The sequence below is a fragment of the Branchiostoma belcheri genome, unplaced genomic scaffold (genome assembly GCF_001625305.1).
Source record: "Branchiostoma belcheri isolate BF01 breed outbred unplaced genomic scaffold, Haploidv18h27 scaffold131, whole genome shotgun sequence".
In the NCBI taxonomy this organism is placed as follows: Eukaryota; Metazoa; Chordata; class Leptocardii; order Amphioxiformes; family Branchiostomatidae; genus Branchiostoma; species Branchiostoma belcheri.
The window spans coordinates 96,673-114,416 of NW_017802725.1; the positions used below are offsets into that span (position 1 = coordinate 96,673).

Genomic DNA, 17,744 nt, shown 5'->3' on the forward strand with positions numbered 1-17,744 from the left:
ANATATATATATATATATATATATATATATATATATATATATATATATATAGATATATATATATAGATATATATATATAGATAGATATATATAGATAGATAGATAGATAGATATAGATAGATATAGATATACAGAGAGATTTACAGAGAGAGAGAGAGAGCATTTACTACATGCTCATTTTACCACCCTTCATATGCGTAAAAACAACGAACAGACTCACCTGGTAAGCGTCTGGCACGTTGAGCTGCACGCCGTGTTCTGCCACGTATCCGATGATTCCCATCCCCCACGGGATCCTCACCACATTGTCTCCCACATATCCCGGCATCACGTTCGTACCCGCGTGCACGTCAAACACCTTCGACACCAACTCCCTCCTCCCCTTCGGACCCTCCACCAGAAACAACGAGCATCTATCCGCATCCAGAAGGATCCCCACGTTCACTAAGATTTTGTAGCTCAGCGATGTTAGGTCTAAGTCGTTAGCCATATCTTTGACGATCTCCAGGAAGAATTCCCGCTCGTTTTCGGCTTTCAAACGCCGCTTGTCTTCGATGTCTTTGCTGTTTACTCGAGGGAGGCGGACGTTGGATTTTAAGAGCATACTGAGGATGTTGGAAGGGTTCGGAGGGAGGGAGTTTGCTTTTCTGAAACGTATCCTCTTGTCCTTGTTCCTATCCGAGTCGCGGCTTTCCTCCTTTTCGACGGAAACTCCGGATTCTGAGGTGGCAAAGTTGACATTCCGGGTTCGCGAGCGGGCGAACTGGTGCCGCAAGTGTGCTTTAGGAGGGCGGGGGTCTACCCGACGTGTTGGAATCTAGCGTAGTGCCCTGGACATACTTGTTGGACACGGGCGCTGCCGTTAGTTCCTCGTTGACGTCATGGTGCAACGACAGCCATTTCCGTACGCTTTCTGTCCTCCCCTTGCGTAAAAAGTAGTCTTCGAAACACTCGGGGTTGTCGTCCAACCACTGCTCGACGTCCGCGAACGAGATGAGGTTGTGTTCGATGTCGATGGACCGGTCCGAGGAGACGGGCTCCACCGAACAGGTGGACTCTCTCTCCATGGCTGGAAATCAGAGCCGGTTCCAGCGCATTCTCACCTGTATCTGTATCTGTATAGCCGGTATAACCGCCCTTGGGCGTAACACACCAGCTTCTGTATCTGTATAGCCGGTATAACTGCCCTTCGGCGTAACACACCAGCTTCGCAGGCACGCGGCGCGGCGGCAGCTGGCTACATTACACCGATCATCATCAGGTGTGAGGATGGTAGTGACGCGTCCTACAGAACATGGTACTAGTACTCCTCGCCTGCCGTAACACACGATCACACCGCTGCACGCAGACCGTACGTGGCGGCTGACGCGGTTTTCTCTCGGCTAATGACGGTCACGTGAGGCGGTTGATGACACGACCATCCTGATCCACAGCCCTTACCGCGCGTTGCCATCCATTTGGCTGCAAGTTGATGCTGCCCTAGCGGTGCGCGGCTCACGCTGTAACTGGTGCGTCCCGGCTACGTCGTTGCAGCAACAGCAGAAGCAGCAGCACTAGCCCCGTCCTCCGGCGCAACTGCCAGCATCTGAAACGCAATAATACCGTGCATCATATTTCATACCGAGAGAGTGTATAAGATCCCCCCAGATAACTCGCGGCTCTGTTCCGTGCGTCAGCGGATCGCTCATCAGACCGCTGACCCAGTTCAAGCCGGGCTCTGGAGACGCGCAGACGAGATTCGCGCGCTCGCGTTGCCAAGGGCAACGGGACAGAGGTCAGCTCGTAACGATGGCGTTGAGAGTACGATGGGGGGGGGGGCGTGTGCAGTGTCGCTTGTACGTGCTAGCCTCACTGTGTAACACACGAATTCATAGGAGCAATCCTTACACCAAGATAGACACATTTGTCGATAGGTTCCAAATATCAGAATTACGTAAAAAAAACCCTGCATAATGCACACGGCCTATTTCATTACAGTATTAAACAGCAAAGGCTGATCTCATTGGCATGATTACGAATGACGTCATGCGTTGCTATGGTGACGTTTATTGAACTTAGGATCTCTCAAAACAGGAAATCCATCATGCGAAAGTGGGATAAAATGTCGTAAGTATATTTATTACTCACGGAATGCATTAAAGGTCACGCTAGTAAAAATCCCCTTGTCAACTTCAGTTGCTTAATGACCACCTGCGTACCCGTGTACCATATGCACATCAAGGATGGACTTAGTTCTGGCAATAATTACTCCGATTACTAACTTTTGAACAATTTTTAACCTATCAGACTTTCCAAGCGTTCCATCTTTCCTCTTCCCTTTTGACTATAGATATTCTTATGATTACTATATTAATTTGACGATGATGTGTCTTCGATATTGTATAATGCACTGTTATGTTTTGCTATTTGGATATTCGTAACTTGTTGTTAGGTCTTGTATATTGTATTGACTTGTCCTGTGTTGTGTTGTGTTGTGTTGTATGTATCAGTGGCAGCCGCCACCAGCCTTTAGGCTGCCTGGCTCCCACTTGTAATGCATTGTGGCATCACCAATAAATGAAATGAAAGTTATCAACTATCAAGTAACTACCCCTTCTGAAAGCTTGTTCTACATCTCTAGGAACATGACTGTACAAATCATATGAATTATGATAAATGCATAATCATTATGTGAAATTAGAAATGGTTATGACTTCGACGTATAGCCTGTACTGCTATGAGGACAAGTAAGCCTTCAAACTAGCTGGAAGTAACATCCTACATCAATTTTCAAAATCAAGCGTACTCGCTTATTTAATATTATCTGGCCGGTACATTGGCTCTTTTAAATAGTTCAAAGGTCTCGCTGCTACCAACATTTTAGACAGTAGTTTTGAAGAAAGAACTTTGGTATTCAACATTATTAATATGTTCAATTGCAAATACAGTCACACTTTTCTATTTTCTTTTCAGTAGTCACCAACTAGAAAGCCAGTAAACCGTCTGGATATATATTGACGTTCGGGAAAATCACGCTGTGTTGATTATTAAAATTTTAAAGGAAAATCCCATACAAATGTTCTTTTAAAAATGATTTCACTGTCTCTTGGTCATATTACAGCTGTCTACTTAAGTATAAAAGATCAGCTGAACTATTGTAAAGTATGCATGATTAAAAGCAAGTAACGGAAGTTAGTTTTCTTTTCAAATTAAACATTGTGTTTGAATGTGCTTCGTATTATCCTAAGTGCCGTATCAAACTAAAACGCTCTTCTATTTAAAAATAATTGCCATTCTGCCATTTTCATTTTATTACAAGATGCAGGAAGTATCTGTATCATTATTTGTATCAATATAGCCGGTATAACCCTCCTTCAGCGTAACACACCAGCTTCGCAAGCACGCGGCGCGGCGGCAGCTGGCTACATTACAAGTAACTATCTCTGAGCCTGGAAGAATCACCGGGAACCGGACGACGTCTCGCGAGTTTAATCTGATGAACCACGGCAGTCTCCATTATTGCAGTTCGTACCTGCTGCAGGCAGCCACCGGCAGTCGGGAAATAGCCTCCCTGTGGTCCTATTGGACTGGGATTTATCAAGATGTAGATATTACACACAAACAGCCCGAGGCAAACTGTACAGAAATGCAATACAGAAATCCCCATGCTAGATCCGAGGTATTGATATATCAAGCGGTTGGGATGTGAAAGAAACATGTGAATTGCCACCAAAAAGATACAAGAGATGTAGAGGTCTTACAGCTATCTCTTGTGAAGTTCTGCGTTCTCCAAATTAAAGTGTACCAGAAGAGACCTCCAACATTTGTGCAGTTGGACATAGTGCCTTCACTCACTCACTCACTCACTCAACCACTCACTCACTCTCTCACTCACTCAACCACTCACTCTCTCACTCACTCAACCACTCACTCACTCACTCACTCACTCAACCACTCAACCACTCAGTCATTCACTCACTCACTCTTGTATACATGCGCATTGGTCGACCGACGAAAATTTCCAGGAATGTCGAAGTATCATGGACATAAACTACATCTCAGCAAAGAAATGACGTACTAACGTCAGGGCATCTTGTAATGTGCGTATGATGCCTGCTTGCAAAAAAATACGTTTTTTCATGCCTCTGTGAGCCAAGCAGATGGGATATATGGTATATTGTTACAAGTGTAAGCAGCACAACTGTACTCAAAGAACATTATTGCCATGCAATCGTAAAATCTGAATGCAGAGTCATTCAAAATGAATGCACTTTACGACGATATCCCATTCAATATATTTTCCAGGATGCGTTTTATCCAAAAATCATAAACTGAACATTATAGAACAACAGTATGCATTACCAACGGCCGTCATTCGGTACCATCCTGGAAATGTGCCCGGATGTGTGATTTTACGACAGACGTGCAAGTCGGGACTGCCGGTTTCCTCGTAATGCAATATTTAACGGCGTGCAGCATCAGTGATGTTGCCATGTGATTTATCACCTGTAAACCTTTGGAAAAGAGTAACTGATTTCTCTCTGAAGTGTTTACGACAGTAAACACGTTTACGGCGGTGTAAAATGTTGCATAAATTTGACCTTTCTAGTGTTACAGCCCACTCAATCACTTACAGGGTTCAGAATTTCCGTAAAATAAAAAAAACACATAGTATTTTGAAAAGGATGGCATTTTGAGAGGTATGCATATACACTCAGTCTCCATGGCTAAATTAAACGAAAAACATTATCAAACGGAAACATGGTCTATGAGCCAACCACAGTGCAGATAGCAGACTACGTCACCGATGACGTCAGTCACGAATGACGAGCAGACGACATGACATTTTGTCAGGAAAGGTCAAAGCCCTCTAAAAATGTCAGTGTATAGAGCAGGGATTCGCTCCGTTGCGGTTGCCTCTTTCTAAATGCAGAGGTCTTTGCGGGGGCTCAAACATGTGTAATTGAATATTACAAGGAAAAAACAAAAAGGGATAGAGAGAAAAAATAGGTAATCGCTCAAGACAGAGACGTCTATTGATTTATATTTCTTACAGCTTCATAAATTTGTCCCTAAAGCTAAGCGCAGCACAATAGTCTTACATACAGATTTAGATACAGCATTACAAATCCTGTGGATTAAAACACTACTATTGCTAGAAAAATACGTAAGGGTGAGGTAGACCGTATGGCATGACGGGTAGGGACGCGTTTAAAAACAACGAAAACATTGACCAATAACCCACCGACGCGGAGTGATCTCTATAGAACGTTCGAACATGTAACCCGCCCCCGTCCCGTCTGCGCCGGTATCTGTGTAATACAGGTTTCCGGTGACGACCGCAATCCCTCACTATCAAACACTCATCCATCGTCAAGTCGCCATGTTCAAGGCAAACTTTAATGTCTTTCGGGACGCCTCTTGATAAAAGAGACTTAGCGTGGGTGTGGAATTCTATTTGAAAGGTTAAGATGCGCCCGTTGCTGCAGAGAACCGTGAAAAAAGCGGAGAGTGGAGAAAGTTTCGGCTTTCCTAACGTAATAATTTCGCATTAGAAGCTTTGTGAAGGCGCACAAGCGTAATTCAATCGTTGCAGTTGGAGGCTAGCAGAAATCTCGGTCGAGCTGGACTGTCACCTTTCTCAGCGCGGTTTAAAAACGGTCTCAATTTATGCACCAGCTGGAGTCACCATCATTCACCCAACCGTCATAGGTACTATTCGAGTTATAGTCACACTTTAGGACCAAAGTAATGAAGACTTATACCATTCAAATCACGAGAATGTTTCACAAAGAACAAACTCAAGTTTAGCTGCATATCCAAGGATGTCCAATGCAAATCAGTTGTTTCGTTCTACCTGTCAAACTTCCCCCACCCCAGTGCTATCAACCTACTCTGATAGACACACAAATCCACATACAAATATGCTTTGATCCCGACGTTGGGCCATGGACGTCCAAAGCACATGTCAATCTTCCCACTCGCTATCAACCTACTCTGTCCGAGGAAGGATACACAGACAAACACAGACCAACACAAACCCACAGACAAAGCCACCCAAGACAATACTTCCGTACCCGCCCTTCTTTAGAAGCTATCCTGACGCCTGGCCATGGACGTCCCATGTAAATGCGCCGCGTCCCTGTACCAGCCGTGCGGCACCCTGTCCTCAGCTGGCCCTGTTCTGCCAATCAACCCACCTGCTATATATCAGCTTACTCTTTCCGACCAAGGACACACACACAGACAAACCCACCCAAGACAATACTTCCGTATCCGCCCTTCTTTAGAAGCTATCCTGACGTCTGGCCATGGACGTCCCATGCAAATGCGCCGCGTCCCTGTATCAGCCGTGTGGCGTGATGGAGCACCCTGTCCTCAGCCGACCCTGTTCTACCCATCAACCCACCTGCTATCAGCTTACTCTTTCCGACCAAGGACACACACACACACAAACCCACCCAAGACAATACTTCCGTACCCGTCCTTCTTCAGTAGCTATCCTGACGTCTGGCCATAGACGTCCCATGCAAATGCGCCGTGCAGCGTGATGGAGCACCCTGTCCTCAGCCGGCCCTGTAAGGACCTGTCTGCGTGCTGCTCTAATCTCTGCACACTGTCAGGCAATCCCTCAGCGCTACAGACAAGGACGGGCCGCTCCCGTCTGGAGACCGATTCGGGAGGGACGATCTGCAGATTAAACTCCCGGCAGCAGCTGTTTAGCTGGAAGGTCTGTGTTGGCACTGATAAAACGTCATCAATCAATAAACAACCTTGAACTTGTGGAGAAGATTCATTTGTTGTGCTGTAGGGGGAAATGTAGGGTCACCGGTAGACTAGTTGGCAAACCTCCGCCAGAAGATATAGCCTCTTCCTCTATATGACTCCTACTCACTCAAAATGGCATTTTATTGCATTCTTAACGTGCACCTGTATTTACAACAAGGGGCTATTCAAAATTTGAAGTATACAACCCTAAAGCCCTCCTAGCATATTAGTTCGTTTCTAGCTACGGAAAAAAGTTCAGTACTGCCAAAACACACCTTATACTAAGAAAAGTATGAATTATTTCTCATCATGGATAGATAGCAATATCATCAGTTGTGATTGAAAGAGTTATTCTCCGTAATAAAAGCCTTACTGTTAATATCTGAAAACTGTACCGAGGTGTGTAAGATATCATCATAGATAGATATAAATATTATCAGTTATGATGAAATAATACTTAGAGTTATTTCTCTTAATAAAAACCTTATATATATCAAAAGATGTGTAAGATATCATCATAGATAGATAGAAATATTATCAGTTATGATGAAATAATACTTAGAGTTATTTCTCTTAATAAAAACCTTATATATACTGCTAGTAGGTTGGAACTGTACCGAGATTTGCAAGATATCACTACAGATGAGATGCAGCAGACCGGGAGCCATATGCATGAGCCATAAAACTACATGCCACAAGATTGCCGCCTACGTCACAAGTTGTCAGCCGGCGTGACAAACGACCGTCATTACTGCGTCCTCGGCTGGCATGTGATTAGTCACTCCTGCCTCCTCTCTTTCGGGTGCCGCGGCACGACGTACGGTAATTTCGCGGGCTCGGGGGACCCCGTTCTCCCCAGCGGCACTTTCAAAGTCACAGCCAAAGCGGAACTGATGCCAGGGAAATGTCAGGAGACCCGACTGGATGCGAGGGAAGGGGGAATCACCATCCATTAACAGCAGAGGTATCTCAGGGAGTCAACTCTCTCGCAATTTGGCCGGCAGTGGTGTTTGTGCACTCTGGTATCTACCGGCGCAGCTTGGTGCCTAATTTGTTTCACAGACCAACTGAGCTCAACTTCAGAAGAAAGCTGTCATCGCGACGGCAGCTCTACTGAGTTTGAAAGCTCGGTGTAAGGCGGGGACTGGTTGTTATATCATGTAAGAAAGCTGTCATCAGGACAGCAGCACTACAGTCTGAAAGCTCGGTGTAAGCCGGGAAACCCCGAGGGTTTTGTCGCGAACAGTTACATAACAGGTCTTCATTGGTGATAGATCTTTAAGTGTCAAGACCAGGTCCAGCTACCTTATACGTACCACCACAAAGATAATGGCCTATTTCTCTTCACATTAAAAGCATCCAGTACAACTTGCTGTTTACCGTGGAGCTCTAAAAACCACACATCACAGATTTTAAAATCGTCTCTTACTCATGATCAACTGCCTACATTTGTACTTCCTGGCATTGCCGTTGCTCATAACTATATAGCTGACATCTGTTTTCATGAAAAGAGGCTTTCAGTTGACAATTTGTATGAATGATATCACCAGATTCGAGCACTTGCATCTATATCCCTGTACCTTTTAGCCGGTGTTTCAATCTTAATGTCAGTTGACAACTGAGAACAGGGGTCACAACAACACACACTGCAAACAGCCGAAAGCTTCGGGGACTAAGAGATAGATGACTACAAGCTCACCGTATCACTTCAGCATATATAACCCTACAGCTGACTACATGTGTACTTCATGGCATTGCCGTCACTTACTACGTAGCTGATATCTGTTTTCACGACAAAGTCGTCCCTTCGTATTTTTATGCTTTCAGTGGACCAGATCATGATACCTGCATCTATATCCCTGTACCTTTTAGCCGGTGTTTCAATCTTAATGTCAGTTGACAACTGAGGACAGAGGTCACAACAACACACACTGCAAACAGCCCAAAGCCCCGGGGACTAAAAGATAGATGGCTACAAGCTCACCGTATCAGTTCTGCAGATATAACCCTACAGCTGCCTACATGTGTACCTCGTGGCATTGTCGTCCCTTCGTATTTTTATGCCTTCAGTGGACCAGATCATGATACCTGCATCTATATCCCTGTGCCTTTTAGCCGGCGTTTCAATCCTAATGTCAGTTGACAACTGAGAACAGAGGTCACAACAACACACACTGCAAACAACCTGAAGCTCCGGGGACTAAGAGATAGATGGCTACAAGCTCACCGTATCAGTTCTGCATATATAACCTGACAGCTGTCCCTGGTGCACAAAACAGATAGTCTCGTCAGGAAAGGACGGAATTAAGAATCCACTCATCATGAAGTAGATATTTATCAAAACAAAAAGTCATTTCTAATGTACCGTTTAGCTTCTTAAATATCGTTGGAAGTGACATTGGAACTTATCTGTATTTATTGCCAATATTTAGGTTACTAATAGTCAAATTCTAACGATTCCTAAAACAGTAACGACCTTTTCTACAGATGATGCAGTGATCAATAACAGTTTATTTTATTACCCACCCCTCCAGAACTCTGATAAACTATGATCATGTTTACTAAAATATCCGCAAAACAACATGTACATAAATATGCGCAGAGTCAGAAAATGTAAGGTGTTTCGAAAAACAAGATGGCGGAAGACCTTGTTATGATTCCAGTTTGCTGTGAATGAAAGGGAAAAAGGAGGCAGCGATAACTAGTATCCAACTAACGCAGACGTCACTATCGTAACAAAAAAAGGAAAGAATTTCGGTTGTGATAATGGAGACATTCTTTGAGCTGTGCCTGAAATTGCGTGGGCGGACAGGGCTTCGTATCTTATTAAACCTCCCGCCTGATCACATGATTAGCATGAAAGGTCAATTCAATCAAGGGATAAGACGTTACTTAGGTGGTAATCTCGTGTTTTCAAGATTCTGACAGGCGTCGCCGCGCTCTAGCGTCGTGTGGAGCCGCCATGACGCAGGAACGTCAGGACAGAACAGGCGCCCTGCATGTTTCCATATGCGCGGATGCACATAATAGACTAGTTTCGAGTTTAAAGCTGCATCAGGTAGCAGTTTGGAACTTGTTAAGTACTTTTCATGGCGAAGAATAAATTACTGAAAGTAATTTACTACAGAAAATACTACTCTGTAAATATTGCCATATTCATAAAACGGTATTCCCCATTCTATGTACTCAATATAAACGACGTCGACAATGATTCCAAGGGCGAAAATGCACATAATAGAATAGTTTCGAGTTTAAAGCTGCATCAGGTAGCAGTTAGGACCTTGTTAAGTACTTTTCTTGGCGTAGAAAAAAATTACTGCAAGGAATTTTCAACAGAATGCTATATTTACAGTGTGGTACTCTCTGCCTGTGCCATCAATATCATCTAAAAGACAGTGATATTGCGAGGAAATAAGATAGAAACTCTACGTGTATCCTCTGAAATATTGAACATTAAAACCTTTGTTCAGGTGAAGTACACCTTTGGAAAACAATCTTCCTCGAGTAACATCACAGTGAAAAGGGCCCATTAACAAAACTTTGGAAGACGAATGCTACTGTACACAAATTATAGTTATGGACCGTTTATGGACGAAACGACTTCTGATATGGAAATTTACAGCAGTCGCAGCTTCCAGAGAAGACAGAATAACCATGATCAAAGCCTGTACAAGTCGACAATTATATGTAATTTACTGGGGCTGGAAATGGTTGGTTCGTGCTCGCTTCAGGCGGTTGTACTGTACAATGTAGACATGGCGGTAGACAGGGGGGCGACAGGGACAGTATTCAAGTATAATGAACGCGTATATGCCGGTTTAGACGTCATACGTACCAAGTAACCGGGTGTAATTTGTTTGAACCATTCTTTAGCTCAAATCGGCTCAAAGCTCAAATCGGCATGCAAGCCTCTTTACATGTGAGGGTCAGACAAAATACATCAAGTTTACATCGTTTTCAAATTCCTACTATAACTATACACATATTTTACACATACATGGTGCAAAATGTATATACAAGAATGAGAGCTCGTAACTGGTTCGTGTTTGTTCGTTTCGGCCATTTCTCATTTCTGTTACTGTACAAGCTATGGTTACTTAAAACTAAGTACAGCTGAGGATTGAGAATTGAGTATACAGCTAGCACATCTAGCCTTGATGACAGCCACAGACCAATTTTGAATCTAAATTCCGTCTTCAGATAAAATTACATTCCAACTACCGAACTGTTCGAATCATTCAAGGTTTGATTGCTGCTAAAAGAGTGCGACCACCCAGTTTTAGTTAGCAAATTATCTAGATGAATCAGTATGCACTTCTTCTTCGCTGAAGGAATTACCCCCGCCTTGTTGAGAGGTGTTTGAAGTGGATTACGATGTTAATCTAAAAACATTTCCACGGGGTCGCTTCTCGTGTTATCGGCCGCCTTTCGATTGTTTTGACCTACTTTCTCCGCTAGCCCCAAATCTCAATCACAGACCAAATTACGTGCATATCAAAACAGAGAACCATGAGTAGGAAAACTTAACATCCCAATCGATGCCTCTCAGGCGGTATGTGCTATTAGATACTTGCTATCAGAATGCTATCTTTAAGTACTTAAATAAGTGCCTGTGAATAAAAGCAACGTGTGTGCAGACTACGGCCTGTATCACCAAATGTTGCATTTGGCATTTGAAGGCTTTATCTTAATAGATTAAAAGAAGGCCTGATAAAAATACTTTTTCACCTTTAAAATGTAAACCTTAACTTCTTCTGCAAGAGAAAGTCACAAGAGTCCGCCTTCCAAATGTACAAAGAAAACAGGGGTTGACCAGCTCAAACTCCAAGAATAGCTGACAACAGTTAACAAAATCTACCACTCACTTCTGTCAGTACGCCAGATAATCTGATGAAATGTAAAGAAAAACTCATACAACTCTCTACAATACGTCATTGTGGCGGCAGAAAAAAGTCAGCCTACTAATTGAAAGCTCGAGAATACGTACAATCTGATTCATGAGATACGTATGTCTTTTTTTCTTGGGGGGGGGGCATCAAACTAGAAATATCTATTATCCTATGCCGTGAACTCTAGCTAGTACTCCACGCACAATGATGCATGTTGCATCTGCCAGAACTCCTAAATTGCCTACTACTATACAAGCCGATCAAAAACCCTTGCACCAAGAACTTGAAGTAAGTGTAAGTATGACGAATGAGGTACAAACTTATAAACTTGCAGCCATAGAGTTCCCTTGTCAATGGGTCTTTCTAACGGGAGGCATGACGAATGATCAAATCAGTGGAATATCTGGGGAATAACGGATACCTCCACTGGACACTCTCCGTCATCATCTAAAGCACACCTGCTAGGAGCTTTATCATACCACTATCAAGTAGCGGGATCTAGCCGTAATACCTGACATCTTTAGATTTGTAAAGATAAAGCGGTGTTTTCCAAATGCATCTCGTCGGGTTATTCTGATGCACTGAATTAGGCTGTACGGATACATTTAGATGGGATCCTATATCTTCGCCTTGTGAAGATGTTTTACGCTATATTGAAAATGTAATATGTTCTATCAATTCTGATTGTGAAGATAAAGCGGTGTTTTCCAAATGCATTTTTTCGAGGTATTATAATACACTGAAGGTAGGCTGTAAGGATACATTTAGATGGGATCCTATACCTGAAGATGTGTTACGCTATATTGAAAATGCAATATGTTTCTATCAATTCTGATTGTGAAGATGAAGCGGTGTTTTCCAAATGCATCTTTTCGAGGTATCCTAATGCACTAAAGGTAGGATGTACTGATACAGTTAGATGGGATCCTATACCTTACGCTATATTGAAAATGTAATATGTTCTATCAGGTCCTACGTATGCTGATTGCGTCGGCGGATTTTGCGGTCCAAGCTCCCATTTTCTTGGCTGCTTTTCAAAGGTGGGTTGTTTCAGCGGCAGGATCAGCAGTTGTCACAGGGAGAGGGCGTAAAAATCAATCTGAGAGCATTTCGGGGCGAAAAATGAATCGGAATAAGACCAGACATTTAACACGCTGTCATCGGGAGACTCGGCCGTGCGTCCGGGTCTGACCTCCCCGCATAGACTCGTCACTCCCGTGATAGATGGGATCAAGGCGGATCAGCGCCGCCGCTTTTTGTTACCTCAGTCATCCTTCTCCAGACATACACTCAGATATAGCCAGAACAGTCTGTCTGTATCTGTACCTGTATAGCTGGTATAACTGCACTGCAGTGTAACACAACAGCTTCTGTATCTGTATAGCCGGTATAACCGCCCTTCGGCGTAACACACCAGCTTCTGTATCTGTGTAGCCGGTATAACCGCCCTTCGGTGTAACACACCAGCTTCTGTATCTGTATAGCCGGTATAACTGCACTGCAGTGTAACACACCAGCTTCTGTATCTGTATAGCCGGTATAACCGCCCTTAGGTGTAACACACTAGCTGTATCTGTATAGCCTGTGTAACCGCCCTTCGGTGTAACACACCAGCTTCTGTATCTGTGTAGCCGGTATAACCGCCCTTCAGTGTAACACACCAGCTTCTGTATCTGTATAGCCGGTATAACCGCCCTTAGGTGTAACACACTAGCTTCTGTATCTGTATAGCCTGTGTAACCGCCCTTCGGTGTAACACACCAGCTTCTGTATCTGTATAGCCGGTATAACCGCCCTTAGGTGTAACACACCAGCTTCTGTATCTGTATATCCGGTATAACCGTTCTTCGACGTGACAAGCTAAGAGGCATGCGGCGCGGCGGCAGCTGGCTACATTATACCAAACGAGTTGTTACACCTAACCCTTGGACATCTAACTCTAAACGTTGTTTATAACTATGTAATGATGGCGTCCCTACTGTACTTGGTGGCAGCGAATTCCGCTCTATGATAGTTCTAGGAGGAATGAGTTTTTGAACATCTCAATCCTTGGTTGATAACTTGAAGGCATGGCTACATCTTGTTCTTTTCGGAGCTGGTATTAGGTACTTATAGTTAGTAGTTGGTACACCCACCAGTGTATCAGTCATCTTTGTACATCATGCAAAATCTGGACATTTTTCAGTTCTCCAATGACAGTCATTGTAAGTTTCTTTTCATTTCCTCGACACTATCAGCCCTTTCACAGTTGTTCGTGCAGAATCTTGCAGCTTTCCGTACCCTTGTGTATTGCTTGTGTATTCATCCCAACTCTCGCGCTCTGAATCAGAATGTATCACTCATTTAGCCCTGAGCTCAAGTGCAATGGGGCCTGTCGGTCTCATATAATAGTCCGCAGATCTGGGCAGCAATAACAAAGATAAGGCGAGTGAAATAGAGTTTCCCGGCTTATCGATCTATGAAGGGCTTTGCAGTGTCTCTGAGGATGGAGTGTACTCTTTCCACGGGCTGAAGAAAAGTGGACATTCATTCTTTTCTTCTCCTCCCTGTACGAGTTGTCAACATCTTACAAATTAATGACTGCCTTTCACTAAGTATCATCCACGCCAAATTGCCTTTCCAGCTGTTTTTATTATACTCCTCCTCGACGATTTGTTACATTGTGGTGTAGTTTTCTGTGAAGTGCGGATGAACTACAATCTCCTCGTACCTCCGTATTCAGATCTGGAAGATCAAAAGCTAAAGGGATTCTTGCTGCACCGATGGTAAATATTGCATGAGCTTTAGGAGTAATATTCTCCTTGACGCATATATTCCGGGAGGGCAATGACCGAAATCATGTTACAGCAGGGGTGGGGTCATATGTAAATTTACGGTTACCTTACAGTCCAGATCCAATATATTTATTTTTACTGTTTGTCTTTAAACCTCTTGCTAGGCTCTCCTTTTTTTACTTCATTTATCAACAAGACAAGGCTCGTGTATAAACAAGACAATGTTTTGGGCTACAGTTGTGTACTAGTCTGTGAGTACAAGTGTTTGTTTACATCAGACAAACGTTTAAGTTGTACCCATTTGGAAAACACTAGGAAGGAAGCTTGTTTTATAGCGATGTAGTTCTAGGAATTCTACATCATTCTGTTGTAGCACAATACCCTACGAAAACCTTTCCAGTACCATTAATGCCACCAGAAATAGATCTTCCTCTTTGTTGCAATCAAAGACTAAACTTCAATCCCAGTTGTCTATACGTAGGATAAAGCTTTATTATGAAAAAAAAAGTAAAACATAAGCCAACTACTGCATCTAGCGGGAACCTGCACGAAGCGTACCTGAATTTTTCATGGGCGCTTTTGATTCTACCGCTGCGAGATATCGCATTAAAAAGTCTTTGATTCTCGCCGTTACGAGTGAAATGTGTGGTGCACATGACCTCTCGTCCTGCAGGGATGGTAAGAAAGGGCCGCCCGTGGTGGCGGGAATGGCCAATCTCGGCGGGGTCAGTGACCTGTGGAGTGCGATGCCTTCAGCCGGTTGTCCATCAACGTTCAGGCAATTTCGCGGTTTGACAGCGACGTTGGGGATGGGTCGATTCAAATCGTCTGGGAATAAACTGACGTCTATTTTGGTTTGAACTCACACCGTGACGGACTGTTTGTTATACTGAATTGCCTCCCCATTTTGAAACCTAAATTCTGTTCCGTACGAAAAAATGCATAGCAGAAATCATTGGCCAACGGCCCTAAGGCGTAACACACCAGCTTCGCAAGCACGCGGCGCGGAGGCAGCTGACTACATTACACCGAACGACTTGTTACACCTTTGCACATCTAACTCTAAACAGTTTTAAATGATCTACTAGTAGTATGGGTCAATTCAGATCGTCTGGGAATAAACCGATCTATTTTGGATCGGAACCACACCGTGACTGTTATACTGAATTGCTTTCAATTCTCCATTTTGAAAGCTAAAATTCTGTTCTGTACGACAAAATATCTAACAGGGCAGAAACCATTGGTTAATAGCCCAACAGGATAACGTTAAAGTAACCGTAAGATCATTTGTCCTGAAGATCGCATAGCTTGATTTGCCGTGTACTATTTAGAAAAAATGTGATAGACATAATGTCAGAAACTTCTAGCTCATCGCGAGAGCGTTCAAGAATGGAGCTAGCTCTCCTCTGTGCGCGCCTGCGCACAGACTCACATCCAGATGAAACAAAATGGCGTCGGATGCAATTGTGATAGAACCCCCCCCCTCAAAAATATACTAAATCACCCAGTATGTGAATCTCTTGAAACACAGCCATTAACAAATGGACAGGTTATGAGGAAACGTAGGCGTTCAAAGTGAGGAAGTCGACCTATGATTCACGTTTACCCACAACTTTAGACAAAACGAGCCACCTGCAAGCCTATTACACGGTGTGGGTGGACGTCCTATCTAGACACTCTGCTGACTTATATCTTTCTACAATGTAGCTTTTGTGCTCCCTGCCTCACCTTTATCAGCCAACGGATTCCTGAGTGCTATCTCGCACCTAACACCGTGTCCGTGCGGGGAAGAAACAAGCCCTGCGATACATGCTGATATTTGCTACTAACTACAGAGATGTGATCGCAGCCACTGCAGCACTTTGTATTATAATGTAATGCACTATCAGTCCGTAAAAAGGCGCTGACAGGTCTGAAACATGATGGTATATCTTGCAGGTACATTTATCTACTAGTTATGCCTTCTCGTTGCACCTATGATTATGTTCTTTCTTGCCATATACTGTAAATGAAAACCAAGCAGATGCCAGGCGGGAAAACTGGCTGAATGAAACAAATGAAGATGTTACAAAACATCTCTATTCCGTTGTAAAGAGCTCATGACGCACTACAAGTGTTCATATAAGTCCAGTCCTCTTAGCATTAGTCCAGTTCAAGCCACCAAGGTGACCAATTACTTGAGTCACACATTGTCATCACACTTACGGCACACAGCCAGCTATTCCCATCTTGGCCCTCGGCCAGCATTGTTAAAACGTACTTCATCTTTGTGAGTCGAGGTAAGTCAAAAAAGTTTCAAACTTTCTCTCCTTTGCCTTTGTATGTAAACACTTTCAGACTGGTCATAAGTCTTTCCAAGGATGGTAAAAAGGCCCCCTGGTGTTTCTGTCTGGTCTCATCACTTATCCTATGCTTTCGACCTTGCTGCGGTCAGAATTAGCATAGCCTGTCCACATCGCTGTTCTGATCGTACCATCGCGGTCAGACCCAATCCCCAGCCTACCCCGTTCCAGGAAAATCTTATGAAACTTTCATGTTCAGGGGAACGTGGCTCAAACAGACGTAAAAACCGACAATCAATGAACATTTCTACTGTCTATAAAGAGTAGAAAACTGTTTTAAGACTTCATCAGCACTAGTTGTACGTGATTATTTGGATACCAACCGATGTTGAAGCGATAAATGGAAGCATACATGGCGCGACGCACGTCAACGAGCACTTGATCTCCACAGGTAAATGGTTTACCTTAGGATGAGCTGTAACGTGCCCTATCAGTCTATCATACTCTAATGTGACATTTTGTATAACGACGCTACTAAAACTGGCAGTTTTTCGTCATGTTAAGATAATTATAATGCTCTTTTAAGTGGTTGCCAAGGAAACCAGTAAGTTACCGCAAAAATTGGAATAGAAATTACACATCTAGAACTCTAGACGTCATCCTATGCATGGTGATATATTAGTTTCAACTGCGAAATGTTTCGTATTGCCGTGCTGTTGTAATAGAAACTATTGCACCTGATTGTTGAATATCAGTTTTACGAGTTGTGTGCAAGAAGCGAGTTGTTGCAAGAAGAATGGTCTTGTTACCCGGGCTATCAAAGATGGCTTACAACTCCTTCAGGTAATACGTGCGAGCATCAAAGTCGGCGGCGCATCTAGATACAGTCATTCTTTAATGGTCCAAAAGAGAAGGCAAGAGACCCTTAGGAAAGGAATCAGATACCCTCAGAGAATGCCTGAGCGGTGAGCCTTAATGGCTGATATAAAGAAAAATTGTCCCCGTGCCCATCCGTCTTTGGTCGTAGCCAAATCATCGCTGTAGCTTCTTCA

The 17,744-nt window shown here is 43.5% G+C and overlaps 2 protein-coding genes across 2 annotated transcripts in view; both read right to left on the reverse strand.

Moving 5' to 3' along the window:
• Positions 1 to 621, reverse strand: part of LOC109464044 — a 43,790-nt gene extending 43,169 nt beyond the window's left edge. The window contains exon 1 of the mRNA XM_019760968.1: positions 221 to 621. Within this exon, the coding sequence (XP_019616527.1) occupies positions 221 to 604 (384 nt within the window). The 5' untranslated portion in view covers positions 605 to 621. The remainder of the gene's footprint in view (positions 1 to 220) is intronic.
• Positions 622 to 6,477: 5,856 nt separating this feature from the next.
• The window catches only part of LOC109464045, a 38,589-nt gene continuing 27,322 nt past the window's right edge, over positions 6,478 to 17,744 (reverse strand). The window contains exon 5 of the mRNA XM_019760969.1: positions 6,478 to 6,722. Within this exon, the coding sequence (XP_019616528.1) occupies positions 6,478 to 6,722 (245 nt within the window). The remainder of the gene's footprint in view (positions 6,723 to 17,744) is intronic.